The sequence below is a fragment of the Rhyacophila brunnea genome, unplaced genomic scaffold (assembly GCF_057557595.1).
Source record: "Rhyacophila brunnea isolate RB1 unplaced genomic scaffold, BYU_Rbru_1.0 scaffold_17, whole genome shotgun sequence".
Lineage (NCBI taxonomy): Eukaryota > Metazoa > Arthropoda > Insecta > Trichoptera > Rhyacophilidae > Rhyacophila > Rhyacophila brunnea.
Window position 1 is genome coordinate 15,202,414 of NW_028232827.1, and position 15,882 is coordinate 15,218,295.

The following is a 15,882-nucleotide window of genomic DNA, read 5'->3' on the forward strand; positions in this document are numbered from 1 at the left end:
TATTTGCAACCTTCTTTATTAAACATACTTAGTTGGTAGAGTACATTAGCGCGAAACCATTGACCATGCATTAGTTATATTATATAATATTTTTAATACATATTTTGTATGAATAAGACTAAATAGTGAATGGATAATAACTAATTCTAGTACAAAATACCAAGTCAAATATTTATTTGAAGGTATTTTTAATAAGAAAAAAAAATGGGTATCATAATATGATTGTAATATTCTGAAATATTATTCAGGAGGAGTATGCAGAAATAGCTGATGAGCTGGAGAATAGCGGAGTGAGAGGACTTCAAGATGAAGAAGATCCAAAGGTTATCAAAGAATTGATTGATCTCATCAAGAAACTTGGTAAGTGCAGGATTAAAACATAATAAAATATACTTTATTTACTTAGTGTCAAACTTTTTTACATTAAAAGTTTGCAATGATAAAATACAACATAGGGAAATTTATACTCATGAGTAGATTGGTTGTATTGAACGCGTAGTTGGGATTTAAAACGACTTGATCACATATGTATGAAAGCATCAAAAGAGTTTTCTATTTCAAACTAGCAAAACTCCAGCGTTCTGATAAGTCATTGAATATTATCTAACTAAAGGGTGTATTTGATGGAGCTACGGGTGTTGGCATGGCTCGGAAAGACGCTAGAAAATTGTGTGAGTGATAGATAATTTTGGAGATGCCGTATAGTGTCAATATACTCATGCTAAGGAACAATCAAGATTCAAAAATTATAGATAAGTTAATAAACGTCAAAATACGGACGTTTTCAGAATCAAGATCACTAAATCGGTTTGCAACATTAGACTGATTTAAACGTTCGGATAATCTTTGCTAACGTTAATATTATTCCTACTTTTCACCATATACCTATTTATGTATTAACCAAATTGTAAAAAGATAAAAAATACATATTGTATGTATAGGGAATAATAGCTGAGGTCTTGAGTCATGAGATGGTCTTGAAATTTTTAGGTGGAGTTGAGCAGTTGGAGAAGCATTTAGCTGCATCAGGTTCAGGCGCTGGAAAAGGAAGTCAAACGACTACGCCAGCAACGATTTCAAGGCTTCTGTACGAGAGGGTTCTTTCACAAGCACGACCAACTATTGGAGAAAGGTATTACTTTTATATCACTATTCATTCACTCGTATTTCGACAGGTTGATAGAGACAGAGTACAATATGAAAACACAAATATACAAAACTACATCAGATAAATTCAATGTAATTTTATGCCTAGTATTATTACTATTATATAATATTAAAACATGTTAAAAACACATCGGGGTCACCATTGTGGGATTTGGTTGTAGGGGTGATAGATGTAAAGATATAATATTTGATTAAATAAAGATGTTAATTTTATACTAAGTAATGACTGAATTGAGCGGGACGTTATATAATTTAATATTTTTATTGTTTTGAGTGAATTACTATGCTGGCTTTTCAGCGAACATATGGGCCTCCATCGAGTAGAGGTTATAATATCAGACTTTTCAACACGAATTGCTATTATTAATTAGCCCAACCTATTGGACCATGTTCTGGCATACACACATTTAAAAAAAACATTTTTTTCCATATATAGGATAAGGGATTTGATTTCACGGTCCATGGCTTCAGAAGTAGACGGTTTATCACAACATCACTGTGGATATCAAAAAACTTTTACCCCTTTTATAATTATTTACGTTGACCTCTATCAAATCCAAAAATATGCCACCATACTGGTGGCAATTTAGTTTCACGTAAAATAAAATACAAAGAAAACAACTGCTTTGTACCTAGGCGGAGTTATAGTTATAATATAATTGAAGGATATTGAGGTTTTAAAACTGAAATATATGCTTTTATTAGGCTAAAATATTTCAAGATTACATTTTTTGAATACTTGTAAATATAAAAAAATAATGACTACAGAATAAAGACAAAATGACATAAGAGAATGAGCAAAACCAAATTTTAAAATATAACAAAAGAGGATCGCTTTTTTAGAGCTGTATTGCCAACTGTATAACTAAATGTCATAGACTATGTAATGTTTTTCATCAACAAAGGATATATACAAAGCATACTAGTGTATTATTTTCAGAGTTATAATAATAATATGATGCATGCAAATCTATCTCATTTTCCGAAAAGGTATTTTGCTTTTTTATGATAGCGTAGCGGTAGGAAAATGATAGTCTAGAAAACCATCTAGATACTAAAAGCAAAATCATATATTAAAAATCTATATTAACTCCAAAAATTTATGGAAAACTGAAACAAAAAAAATACAATTAAATCGCAGATATATCTGAATGATTGTATTGAAAATAAAAAGTATCTACTGAAATTATATGTCTAATATTTTTTGTTTTGTTTTTAGAGCACCACCACAACAAAATAGCCGAGGGCCCCAAGCTGCTGGATTGAGAGGAAAGGATGATGACCAATCAGTCCGTAGGGAAAGACCACAGTAAGTAATGCATACCCATAATATGTTCTTATGATAAAATAATATCCATAACTAACAAAACGAAATGATATTTTACAAAGGTACACAACCATTAATCGAGGAAGACCGCCGACTAAAGAGCCCACTAAAGAATCAGATGATAGCGATGAAGACGAGGACGAAGACGAAGAGGTCTACAAACCTACATCCTCAGCAACAACGACGTCAAGACCAGGTATTCCGCAGTACGTGAACATTCGAAGAACAAGGCCGTCTACCACTACAGAAGCAGCAACTGCAAGGTAGAGATTGAAATTTAATAATCTCTTAAATGTAATAATTTAAATGATAGACGTCATAAACGAGTCTTCGCGATCATTATTTTATCCACACCTCTTATACATTTTGTGCTGGTTGCAGACGTCAAGTCACTATCTTATGTTTTATTCGTGTCATCTGACCTCGTCCAATTACCAAAAAAAATATAGTGCAATTCTTCCGTTCGTATTGTTACTACCGTAATAATATATTGGGTGATTGTGTGAATTGATGTATTATTGTAATCATAACCAAGCAGAGCCAGTTTGATCTTTACAAGATGCGTGTATTACGGTTGTACCAATCATACAGTGATACACTTTAAATGTATGTTTGTTGCCAAAATAAAACAATAGAGCGAAAATATTAGTCACCATTTCCTCAATCATAGGTTATGTTTTGATTTGTTAATTGCGACAATATCTCTTGTAATATATGTAGCGCATTTATATAAATTGGAAAGACAAATGCATGACTCCTCATTTAACTCATCCAGTCCGTCACAAGACGCACTACTATAGTTCCGAGTCTTTCACTCGACATTGTCAACGTCATTCCACTCGAATCAAGTCACGCAGTTCATTAATATAATCAATTTCTTGATCACATCGATCTCATGCGATTATAATCTCACATTATCATCCTGATTATTGTATTCTTATAACGATCAATAAACTCTCCTCCAAACATCCACGCAACAACGACCTTCTATCTCCTCCACCAATCATCAACTACCAAACGGTGATAGCGAATAATATTGGCGTTTCGAATTCGTATACCTGACAAGAACAGTTGCCTCTTCTACTGTGTTGCTGTTAGTAAGTAGCCGATTCAAAAATATAACTTCCCCAGGATTTTTTCAGGTCGAGAGAGTGCGTTGGAGTCTCGAACCCAGCCAATAAATTAAAAATCAATTCCATAACTTTGTATAAGTATTACCATTTAAATGTGCTTTGACATAAATTAGTATAACAATTACATCGTACACGACCGTAAATGTAGTACCTTTTATCAAGATAATTATGAAATAATATCAAGATTCCTGCCATTCCCCATAAAGTACCATAAACCGTAGCATCACAGTATCTATCAAAACCTAAGTGAAAAATACTTAGAACAATATAGATATTGCAATGAATATTTTTTTCTTCCAGAAATGCCTTGTTTGAAAGGGAATCAGCAGAAGACTCCGACGACGAAGATGATGAGGATGATGACGATGATAAAAATAGAGTCCAAAGCGTCGGGTATGCTACTGTCAGCAGATTCAGGCCGGAGTCATCTGAAGTCACTACATCCAAGTAAGACAACACCACTTCATATATTATATAATATATATTATGATTAATTATTGATGTTGTAATAACGATGATAATTTTACCTTTTTGAAGAGTGATCCAAAATATAGTGCTAACTTACAGGACGTATGAAGATACCAATAATATGATATTAGTCTACACTAAGAAAATATAATGTCGTAGTTAGTTTTTAAAATTTAATTAATGTATTTATTTAAAAAAATATTTTAAATTAACATGATTTAACGGCATAGAAAACAGTTTTTTTTTTTTTTTAATAATCTAATATTTAATTAGTCGCTTAAAGGCTGATAATGAAAAGCCTTCAGCTCTAGTACAGTTTTCCAATCAGTCACGATGTTTTATAAAAAACATGATACATCTACGTACGGATTATTACAGCCTTTGAACGCATGTGATATTGCGTATGGAAGCCTCTGTTAGTATGTTATTGATATAATGTTATATAAAATTTATATTTATTAAGGTGGGCTCTAAATGATTGCCTAGTAATTACTCTTCGCCACTTACTTATAACGTCTTATAACTATAGTAAGTTTATTAATTAATTTAGTACAGCGTGTAAGAAAATTGCAGGACCTAATATACCTATGTTTAACCATTCCAAGTACGGGTAATTCAAAATTATTATTAATTTATATTTTGAATACAAATCTAATTATAGTAGCATGTTACCTAGTACGTGTACTATAAAATATTTCTGATATTATATCTGAATTCAAATATAAACTTTAAGTGTTGCTCCACCATAATGTTATATCAAGAAGTACAAAAGCTTTTTTTAAAGTAGATAAATAAACAAGTAGCTTGTCAAACGGGCGGTAAAAGTACATTTTTATTGACAGAATGATATGATATAAGTACCCAAATATATAGGAGATTACTGAATAACTTATATTGTATTGTATTGATGATGTCTACAAGTGAACGATATATAAAAAAGATTGCTAATAGTGACACAATTTTAGTTTAATTTCTTGTAAAGATTCAATGTTGAAATTCTGTTGAGAAGCAGGATTTTAATCGGGTTGAATTATACAAACATATACTTAATTAATTTTTTGTCACTTTCTTATTGCAGATATAAGACTATTCAGCGAGTGAGGTCTACTACCACGGAAGGAACAACAGCAGCGCTTATTAAAGAAATCAATGACTCGGTAAATTCACAAGATTCGGCGACTGACGTTCCCACAGAAACTCCTTTCTCTTCTTCCCCTGTATACACGTCACCACAGACTTTACAATATGCCTCAGTCTCACGATCTTCCACCACTTCTACCACTTCCACCACTTCAACCACTTCTGCTCCAGAAATTATCGACACTACTACATTAGTCGAGGAAAACAATGATGCCACAGACATCAATGATGTCAATGTGGCCATTGCTTCGCCTTCTTTTGCTTCCGAAAACGGAATCATAAAGAATGTTGATGCCTCAATATTGAATGCACAAATCACAACACTCTCCAACACTCCTTCCACTAGAGACGAAACTAACAGCCCATTCAGCGCCTCCCCTATCACTTATTCAACCGAAATCACTATTTCTGAAGAGCCATTCTCCTCAACCCAAAGAATTTCTACGCTATTTGCTAAGCGAACTCGACCTACGACGACAACCACTACTGCTAAAACTCAAGAAATAACTGAATCGGCTTCTACCGGCAAGGTGAGTTATGAAAGGAAATATGCTAATGTTATACGCACCCGTGTACCCACTTCATCATCAAATGCATCATCATTATTGTTAGGAGCACGCTTAGATAATGAAATTGTATACGATTCAGGGAAAGAGTCTTCCGAAGAAGACCTCGGTAGGGATAATATTTTAGGTGGCACCAGTGAAACGACTGTCAAAACAACTAAAGTTGGAGTTCTGTTGAGAAGAATTCGTTCAACTACTCCGGCAAGCCAAGAGAGTCAAAACGAAAATGTCGAATCAAGTAGTGATGGAACTGATTATGGAAGCAAACGCTTTGTTCGACCGCAAACTAGGTTTACCGCCAGAAGAGTGCGTCCTGTAGCACGTGGTGAAAATGTGGAAGATAATGACGACATTCAATCGGCGGTAGTTATTAATTCAGAGATTGGACAACTTTCAACAGATAGAACAACCACACCTAGGAATGTGATAAGACAACCATACAGGTCTAGAAAATTCCAGTTGCCTAATGCTTTACTGCAAGCCAACGATAATGAAGAGAGTGGAAATGAATTTGTTGGACAAACGGAAAACTTTGAAACGACAACCATTTTACCTCGACCTCAGCCAATACGCCGTTTTAGACCATCTGCCAGCAGTTTTGAGTCGTCCGACTTATCGTCACTAACCGCTCTAGATATTAATTCTAGAACTCGGGATAGTCAGACTTCGTTAGCAACTGGAATAAGAAATTCACAAGTGAATCGAAGGTTTAGGCCAGCATTTACAACTACTACCAAAGAACCAATAGCAGACTCAGAAGATAGCGATTCTTCTGTGGCACCAGTTTTGACTGAAAGGCCACGAACAGCTGGCTTTAGACCACGAGTATATGGTGCAAGGACAACCGCTGCTGACAATGAACCTGAATTAAATGCTGAGGCATCAGAGCCATCTGTTTTGGCTAGAGGTAGAAAACTTAGTATAGCGCGATTCCCACCGAGACCATTTTCAAGGCCTACTATCAGACCAGCTCCCGTTACTGAAGATGATACAGATTTAGAAGAAGAAAATGAATTGAACGCAGAAATTAGTTCGGACTTAAAACTACTTGGTAGAGCCAGGTTAACGGCACCGGCAATCAAAGTATCAGGAGAAAACATCTCGCAATCATCAGTTCCATTGAAGCTGGCCTTGTTGGGAACGGCAACTCCTCAGTCTGGAATCAATGTGACAAAGGTAATCAGTTCAAATATTTTACTTGGGAAGACAAACGAAAGAAATGGTATTCTTTTATTGAGGCGTCCATCAAAATTACCAAATGTGGCATCATCAACTGAAAAAATAAAGGAAACCAGTAACCAAGAAGAATCTTTAGAAAATATTCATCTATCAGAAACAAATATTGAAGAAAAAGAACACGACGAAGAAAAAACTCTTGACGAAGAAAACACACTAACATCAAGTCGCCCCAGGAAAAGAATTCTCGTTAAAAAGCTTCGATCTACCACAGCTGCTTTAGAACTTTCATCTACTGAAAGTACAGTTTCCGAAAATGGCTCATTGTTGATTGAAAGTACAAAACTTTTACAAAACGCCGTCGATGCCGTTGAAAAAATTGAAGGACAAAATGATAATAAGCGCGTCAGGAAAATTCTAAGAAGGCGCCCTGCTACAACGACCACTTTAGCGGAGCCATCAACGACTGACAAAATTCAGACAAATGATGTTGACGATTTACTGAAGGTTACTACACAACCCGGGGAAGAAGATGATATTCAAACTACTCCTATACCAAGAAAAAGAAAGGTTATTCGCAGAAAACTTAAGCCAGTTTTGAAAGAAATCGAAACCACAAGTATTCCGACTGTAACAAAGGAAACGTCTGTAGAGCCTTCTTCTACAACTGAAGTTCCAAATGAGAATGAAGCAATACTCGTATCATCTACCACTGAAAGTACCACCGATACATCACAGACTACGGATGATATATTGGATTCAGACCTTTTATCAGAACAGACAACCGTAGGAGCACCTTCTACTAAAGCTAAATTTGACAGGCCATCTTACAAACCTTTGAAGCGACCACTTAATACTGTTTCATCAACTGAAGCCCCTACGTCTACAGCAAGGGTGTATAGTAGGAAGTATAGTAATGGACCATTTACTACACCTGTACTTCCATCTGAAAGAGAAATAGTTCCGTTGATCGATCGACCAAGAGCTGAAGCTACTCCACGCCGAATTCAACTCAATCCAAATAAACAATTTGGTAGACGACCATTTACTACTGCTCGAACAACTACCACTGATGAAGATGAAGAAGAATATGACAATGAAGAAGATGAACCTGTGGAAGAGCCCGAAAATAAATTAGTTTTTGTACCGGCTGACCAACTGTTCACGAGAGCTCCCGTTACTAAGCCCCCAGTTGTCGTTAGACCGCAAATAAAAGATACAAATATTGAAGAAGAGGAGAAGTCCGAAGAAGAAGATGAATTTGAAAGCGAAGAAGAAGCAGAAATTCCAGACAATGCTAAAGTTGCAACAACTGTAAGAACTGTTAATACTATTAATAGATTCAACTCGCCTCAACGAACTCCAGCCTTAATCAGAGGTGGGATATTGAATGCCAAAGAACCAAATCGTCCGTTAGGATTTAATAAGCCACTTGCAGGAAAACCTGTGACTGAAGAACCTGGAAAGCGGTTTAATCGGCCTGTTGCTTTCCAACCGAATCAAAGACCCAATCGTTTTGGTTCTACAACGACTGCATCTCCACAGGAAACGGCAAGTAAAGGTTACGTTAGGAAATATGGATCCAACAAATCTACACCTGAGCCATCATTGGTAGTGGAAGACATAAATGTCGAGGCAGTAAGCGCTAAGCACAAACAACTATTCAGCAATCCAAAACGGTTTACCACTACCACACCAACAACGCCATCTGATGACGGTTCAACTGAAGAATATGGATCTATAACAACTGATGCAAATCTAGATATGGCCACAGAAATTTCCGATACGACGGAATCTGGTACCGAAATTGATTCCATGACTTCCACTACTGAAGACTCAACTACAATTGATGAAGTGCTGATGTCAAATATGGATATGACAACTAACTTCCAAGGAGTTATGGAAGAAACTACTCTATTGGAGAACATGTTTGATATCACCAACCCACCATCTTCGGTATCATCAAATGATTCGGAGGAAAGTACAAGCTCTGAAAAATCTACAACTGAGCCACACCACATATTTGCTGAAAATATACCAGGCCAATCAACAGCTGCCTCTACCACAAAACACATTGAAGAAGACAACACTGTATATCCCAGTTTTTACCACACTACTGTAAATTCATCTCTTGAGACTACAACTGCTAGACATAATGATACCGAAGCTTTCGTGAAAACTAGTTCACAACTAGATCGTCTGTTTGCAGTTAGTAGAGTTGTCGAAGTCAATTCTAAGCAAGATAAGCACAGAATTAATAAGAAAAATGAAAGTAGACTTATTGAAGAAGGGGAATTGATGCAAGAGAAGAAACCAACGCTTGACAAAATCGGTGAAGTCAGCAGGTTTACTCTTATTAAGATTGTAGAAGGCGATATTCCAATTTATTTGACAAATCTAAGTCATGAGTATCCGGTAGATAATCCGCCATTTAATCCGATACGAATTGATGAAGCGAGGAATGCTAGAGCTTTGAAAAATTACTCAGATAGTGGAATAGAAAATTTGTTGACATCTGAAAGCGTAAGTGCAGCTTATAATCATAGAAATGCTTTCGTTGATTATATCGAAGCATCCATTCGTTCAGATAATTCTGGTTCATTTTCACCTTCAAACGAAACTGAAGAAAGTACAAGCATTGTAGATACGACAATCGCCACAAAATTAAAGTCTCAGCCTGAATCTTCAACATCGGCTTATTCAATACCTCCAATACAAAATAAATTCGTACCAGGAGCTATCGATTTGGATGAGAGAAGGAACCGTAAAGTCGATATAGTTTCACCTGGAATGGGTGAATCGTCAACAATAGCACTCGAGGGATTATTTAAAACTGATGATACAGAGAAACTATCCGCAAGAAATGCTGGAAATACCTTGAATAATGGTCCTTTAACTGGAACACAACCTTTTGTAGTATACGCCGCTCCTCAGGATTTCTCAATTTCCAAAAAAAAATCGGTTATTGAATCTAGTTCGAATAACGAATCAAGCAGTGATGATGAATCAAGAGTTCCAAGTGGAAGGTCGATAGCCAACTTTGTCAAAATTCAAGTTCTCCGTCCTGATGAAGAGAAGAAAGGTAAAGAATTCTTAGGAGTACCAGCAGCTGTCGATGTTATGTTAGAACAAGTCAATCAACCAAAGTCTCCAATAACCATTTCAATATTGAATCAAACTGATGAAAAGCTAACAACAGTAACGAAAGGAACTACGTCACCCACATCAGAGCCTATTGTTATATCCATTGCTAATCTGGATGGAGTAGTTTTGAAGAAGACAGAAATTGATGTTAATACTACTTCTTCTAAGCCCACTCCATCTACAGAAGTTACTTCTACTGCAGAACCGAGTACATCTGTTGCAACAAATACAACTGAGAATATTGAAAGCGGTCATTTGACAACAACAGAAGAAAGTATTACCGACACTAAAATATCTCTGTTAAAAATAAAACCAGCCTCAATAACAAACGGCACCCTCTCCAAAATTGCCAAAAAACGTCCAAAACTAACATTCCCAAGGCGCTCTCAGACTAATACAACCAAAGCCAGTAATATAACTCGTATATCTATTACTCCTCTGGCAAATAATCAGACAGCCAAGAATCGCCCTCCCATCTCTTTAGATGGCAAAAATATCCCTTACACTACGCCCAAGTACAACCGTACCAACAGTTACACTTCCGGTAGATCAAGATTTACCGCTAACCGTGTTCAAAATGTACCGGTCGACACAAGAAAAAAAGGTGAAAACAATAAATTCAAACCGAGTAATTCAACTTCTGAGATAATTAGAGTGTCTAGTCCTAATCCGGATTCCAATAAAAAGGTCACGATTAAACCATTGCGTCCTGGTTTGCTCCGCACTCCTTCGTTTATACCGAGAAGAGCGACAACAGTTGCGCCGGTTCAGGTCAGTGAAGAATAGTTTACCCTTCCCTACCTCCGGTCGGTTGGGCAGAAGAAACAATAACATTCGGTGCCCAAGCAGCCGCTAAAATGTCCACTGTATCGGCCAGTATTGTATAGCTGATGGCCGAGGTCAAATGGTTAACCGGAAATGGTCGAAGAAAACCCCGTCTAAGCATGCACGGTTTATCACTGTTCCCTGGGTGTGGAATAAAATAACTCAATCTATATAACCTTAACGATAAACTCTAAAGTCACCTGAATGCGGCAAGGAAAATACATCTCCAAATGAATGACGATTAATCCAAAGTTTATTATTCTATGTTGCTAAAAAATACTTCAATCCAGTGCTGACGTATTTTATTGTGTCATATAAAATGCATTAGTAATTATTATATTATAAACATTATAATATTCTAAAGACTCTTCCATAAATAGGTAGAATTTCTGTAAATATAATTAGGCATTAATTTTAAAAATATACTTGATAGTTTCATATTAGTTATATATTTTATTTTACAAGATGCAATATAATATTTTATTCATATTTTTGTACCGACTGTAAATAGTACAACAAAATAAAATTATTTAAATATATATTATATTGTATGTAATTAATCGCATGTCACCATTGCACATTAGAATATTATTTTTATTATGGCGTATTTTCATTATACGATGTACAAAAATGATTCAGTATAGTTATTTATAGGTTTTTAAAATTAATTATTAGATTATAAGTATCGTTATTGTCAAAAAAACTTACCACTGTAAGATAACATTAATGTAATTCGTTATATAATTTGTACCTTTTTTATATGTTCGATATAATGCAATAAAATGATTTATTGTAAAAAAAATAAGAGGCTTTTAAAAATCATGTTTATTATAATAATTGTTATGCTGTATCTGAAGAAAAAAAAATGCCAAACATTTTTGATTATTGATTATAATTTACGATTTTAATTAGACAAGTGTTATGGTTGTGGGCTTAGAACAATACTGCGATAACTAAGTTAATATCTCTATTACAATTTTAAAACACCACTTTACAAAAATATTAACTGATAAAATAATAAATGCACAACACACTAGTATTTTTTTGTAATTATAAAATAATATGCACAAGCAACTATCAAAGTGTACCTACACCATTTTCCAATTTATTTTGATGACACCATGGTTTAGTTAATGTAATTGCTAGTGAATTTTTATGTAAAATTGTGAAACTGCATGAAGTTGAATGATGCTGTCCTCTACGGTAGTGGTTTTCTTCTCGTCGATCGGTAAGTTTTTTTTTTTTTTTAATTTCATGTCTCTGTGATTACAACAAAAACCATGTAAGTGACATTACTTAAAAATCGATTATTGATTTAAAAAATACACCATTGGATTCCAATATACCAATGACATTGCAATATACAGATTAAAATCTAAGTTATCAAAGTTTTTTACCAAACTTTTTTGGTTCACCATGCCCTTTGCGTTAAGATTTCGACGCGTTTTAAGGTGTTTTCACCAAAATATTTTTTCTCATCCGAATCCAAAGGAAGTTGTTTTTTAATATATTCACACAGTTTCTTAACCCGCGTATTAGACTATTTTGTGTAACTCAATATTAATACGTCACCTACATGGGTTTAAAAATTAAATAATTTATACATCTTTTTGATACCAATATCTATGTATATTATCGATGTTCTACCATTGATACCTCGTATCTGAGATTACAATATTTTCGATAGAGGGAATTCAAATGTTATAAAAAATCAGGTATTCAAATAAAATAAAATTATAAATACAGTTACCTTAAAAAATAAATAATTATTTTTGCACTTCTGTTTTTATTTAATTTCATTTAAAAGTTTTTTTAATAACATTTTAACTCCTGCCAAAAATATTGAATATCATATACTAGGTGTCAGTGTTAGACCATCGGTATGTCACTTATCAGATTTTGGCATGCATTTTAGTGTCACTTTATAAATTAAGGCTCTGGAAACAAAAACGGCAATCTCTATTTTCGCAATATGTTGGTGAATCATTAAAAATACATCTTACCTACGTCTTTCTTATAGGTATAATTTCTGATAATTTTTGAAATGTTGTTTTGTTCAGAAAGTATACATATAAGAAAAATGTAAGACATTTTTAATGACTCACCAACAGATTGCGTATATGGAGACTGCCATTTTTGTTTCCAGAGCCCTCAATTATTACATGTATAGTTATATTTCCTTTATTGATTATTATTACTGTCTTCTTGAAATTCTGTACGTAAATGTATTAAAAAATACTTTATTTCATATTGCTTTAGGTACATTTAAAAATTTGTGTTATAATAATTATTTACCGGTGATTAATCAGCTTAGGGTCGGTTTACTTTCAAATGTTTGAGTTCTACTCGAACGATTTGTTAAGTAATAAATAGAATATTAATCGACTGACTGACTTCACACTACTTTGTTACGCGCAAGTAATAATGGATTTCACAAGACTATGGTATCCAATATCCACACCTTCCGGCCAATATCGTACACAAGCTCGCTGACATATCCAATTTACATCTTACGAATTGAGAACAGGAACTTATAAATTACATTTTTTTTCGCCGCTAACGCTTTTCATATTCATTGCCAATAAATAACGATTTATTTATTTTTATTTTTGACAACGAAAATTGATACAGTGATATGTCAAGATAACACTGTAAAATTATTAGGTTTTCATTATCACTCGTTTTAAATCAGTTTATCAAATGGATATTTATTTCCACTGTCCTATAAATTATCACGTTTTACGATAAAATGTCACCATTGTCAAGGTACCGTATCGATTACTAGACAGTTTTTTGTTAAAGAATGATTAAAATAGTAATATACATTATTTAATAAGATTGAAATGTTGCATACATAATTTAGGAATAAACCTTATATCAAAGTGTAAATAAAATTTTATAAAAGCATTTTATAGAGGAAGTTGAAAAAAGGTGTATCCAAATTTTGCGTACCCAGTATGGATTAGTCAACAGCCACTTTTAAGTATTAGAACCCATTTTTTTTACTTACTTCTTCCTTAAGCTGGCGCTAAAGACCATTCAAGTATATGGGCGACTGCACAACCGTCCTCCAGGAATCTATATTCCGAGCTCTTTCTCCCCAGTCAGTCACATTTGGTCTCTTTACGTCCCTCTTGAAGTTATCCGCCCACCTCCTCTGGGGGCGTCCCAGGGACCGAATGACCTATGGGTTCCTTCATAAACTTTATGACTAACTCTATCCATCATATCTAACTCAACAAGACCAGCCCATTTGAGTCTTTGCTCCCTCAATACATTAACTTTATTAGGAATAAATTATTTGCAAAGCTCAGCATTCGTATGGATGTGCCACCCTTAGTTTTCTTTAACCGATCCAAGTATTTTTCGAATAATTTTCTTTTGAATACTTGAATATTCTTCCCTGGTTTTTCTCCGTTAAGTTCCAGGTTTCACACTCATACAAAAAGCGACAGGTTTCACAGTCATATTGTATACTGGGAATTTTATCTTTTTGGACAATATCTTCGACCTGAATATACCCTTCAGTATGTAGAACGCTGCATTTCCACACCTCAGCCTGCTGAAATATTCAGGTCAATCCCGTTCTTTTGGGAGATGTTGTTTCCGAAGTACTTAAAAACAGCGGTGCTCTCAAATGAAGAAGTACCCACCAAAATTTTCCATGGATGTCTATTCTTCCTCGAAACTCTAAAGTATTTGGTATTCTCAATGTCAACCTTCAGATTTATTCGTTTTGCCAGATCCTCGATTTTTTCGATTGTTAGCAAATATAAAATCGTCACTGTTCTGGCAGAAGACACCGATTCGAAAAAATGACATATTAAGTTAGTACCAAAATGTTCCTTATTTCAAACTTTACCGTCTGGAAAATTTTTTAATAAATAAACAGTCTTTATTTTAAAGTCATCCTTTTTACGATTACTTAATAAACTCACATGATAGACCATTATTTCAAACTTTTTAACAACTTCAAAGTCAAATTACTCAAAACTAGTATTCTCCAGTTAGTGTGTTCTGCCAGAACAGAGACGAAATATTCTTGCTACAATAATTTTTAATTTATGGATTTATTAAATAAAATATTGTATATACCAATTAGCGAATATAATACCGGTATTCAATTATTTATCGATACCGAAATACCGGTTTCTAAAATCCTTAATACCAGCATTTTCGGTATTAAGAAAGCATATACATTTATGTTTTTTGAAAATGAATTTAATGTTATTTTTTCATAAAATTTAGTTTATAGGGTTAATGCTGCCAAAACGCAAATATATCGACTGCAACTAACAAAAGTTAAATAAATCCCTCTAATATACTTAGAATTGTCGCGATGAATTAACACGTTTCGAAAAAGAAAACATTCGTGGCAAATGTCTCCAATTATTTTATAAATATTGATCCAACGTTGATAGTAGGTACATCCATCAAGCGTTGAATTTGAGAGAAATTTTCCTGTACCTGCACTTATAGCATTCGTAAAAAGTAGCAGTTCTATAATATTATGATCTATACATATGTATAAAGGCCAAAATAATAAATGTTGCTAGGTAGGTACTTTAGGTTGTTTATTTTATAGTATTATAGTTAAATATAATTATTACAAACAATCAATTGTATTCACATAAAGTCTATAATAAAAATGCTTCTGACTCTTCAGTGTATATATTTTTTATCAAAGATTACATAGCGTGCTAAAATGGTTAACTACTTGATAATAATAACAATTATATTTGAAATTAAATTGATTGCATCATAATATTGCAGTGGCAAAAAGTTAACGGATGATTGAATTACATTTTTGCAACATGATGTTCCTTTGTTCTCAAACTTCCGCATCGAGCATCTTCTCAAAATCGCTCGCAGCGTTTCTCTCTGGAACTTGTAACTATATCAGTGATACTCGATCATCACAAAATTTACTTATACT

At 34.1% G+C, this 15,882-nt stretch overlaps 1 protein-coding gene across 2 annotated transcripts in view; it reads left to right on the plus strand.

Moving 5' to 3' along the window:
• Nucleotides 1-15,882, plus strand: part of Cht6 (Chitinase 6) — a 214,110-nt gene that overhangs the window by 137,265 nt on the left and 60,963 nt on the right. Inside the window, exons 14-19 of one of the 2 annotated variants that reach the window (XM_085944772.1) lie at nt 249-360; nt 991-1,132; nt 2,387-2,476; nt 2,557-2,757; nt 3,928-4,074; nt 5,174-5,765. In XM_085944772.1, coding sequence (XP_085800898.1) covers nt 249-360; nt 991-1,132; nt 2,387-2,476; nt 2,557-2,757; nt 3,928-4,074; nt 5,174-5,765 — 1,284 coding nt within the window. Of the gene's footprint in view, nt 1-248; nt 361-990; nt 1,133-2,386; nt 2,477-2,556; nt 2,758-3,927; nt 4,075-5,173; nt 11,124-15,882 lie in introns of those variants that run through there. The other variant, XM_085944770.1, reaches the window with a different exon arrangement.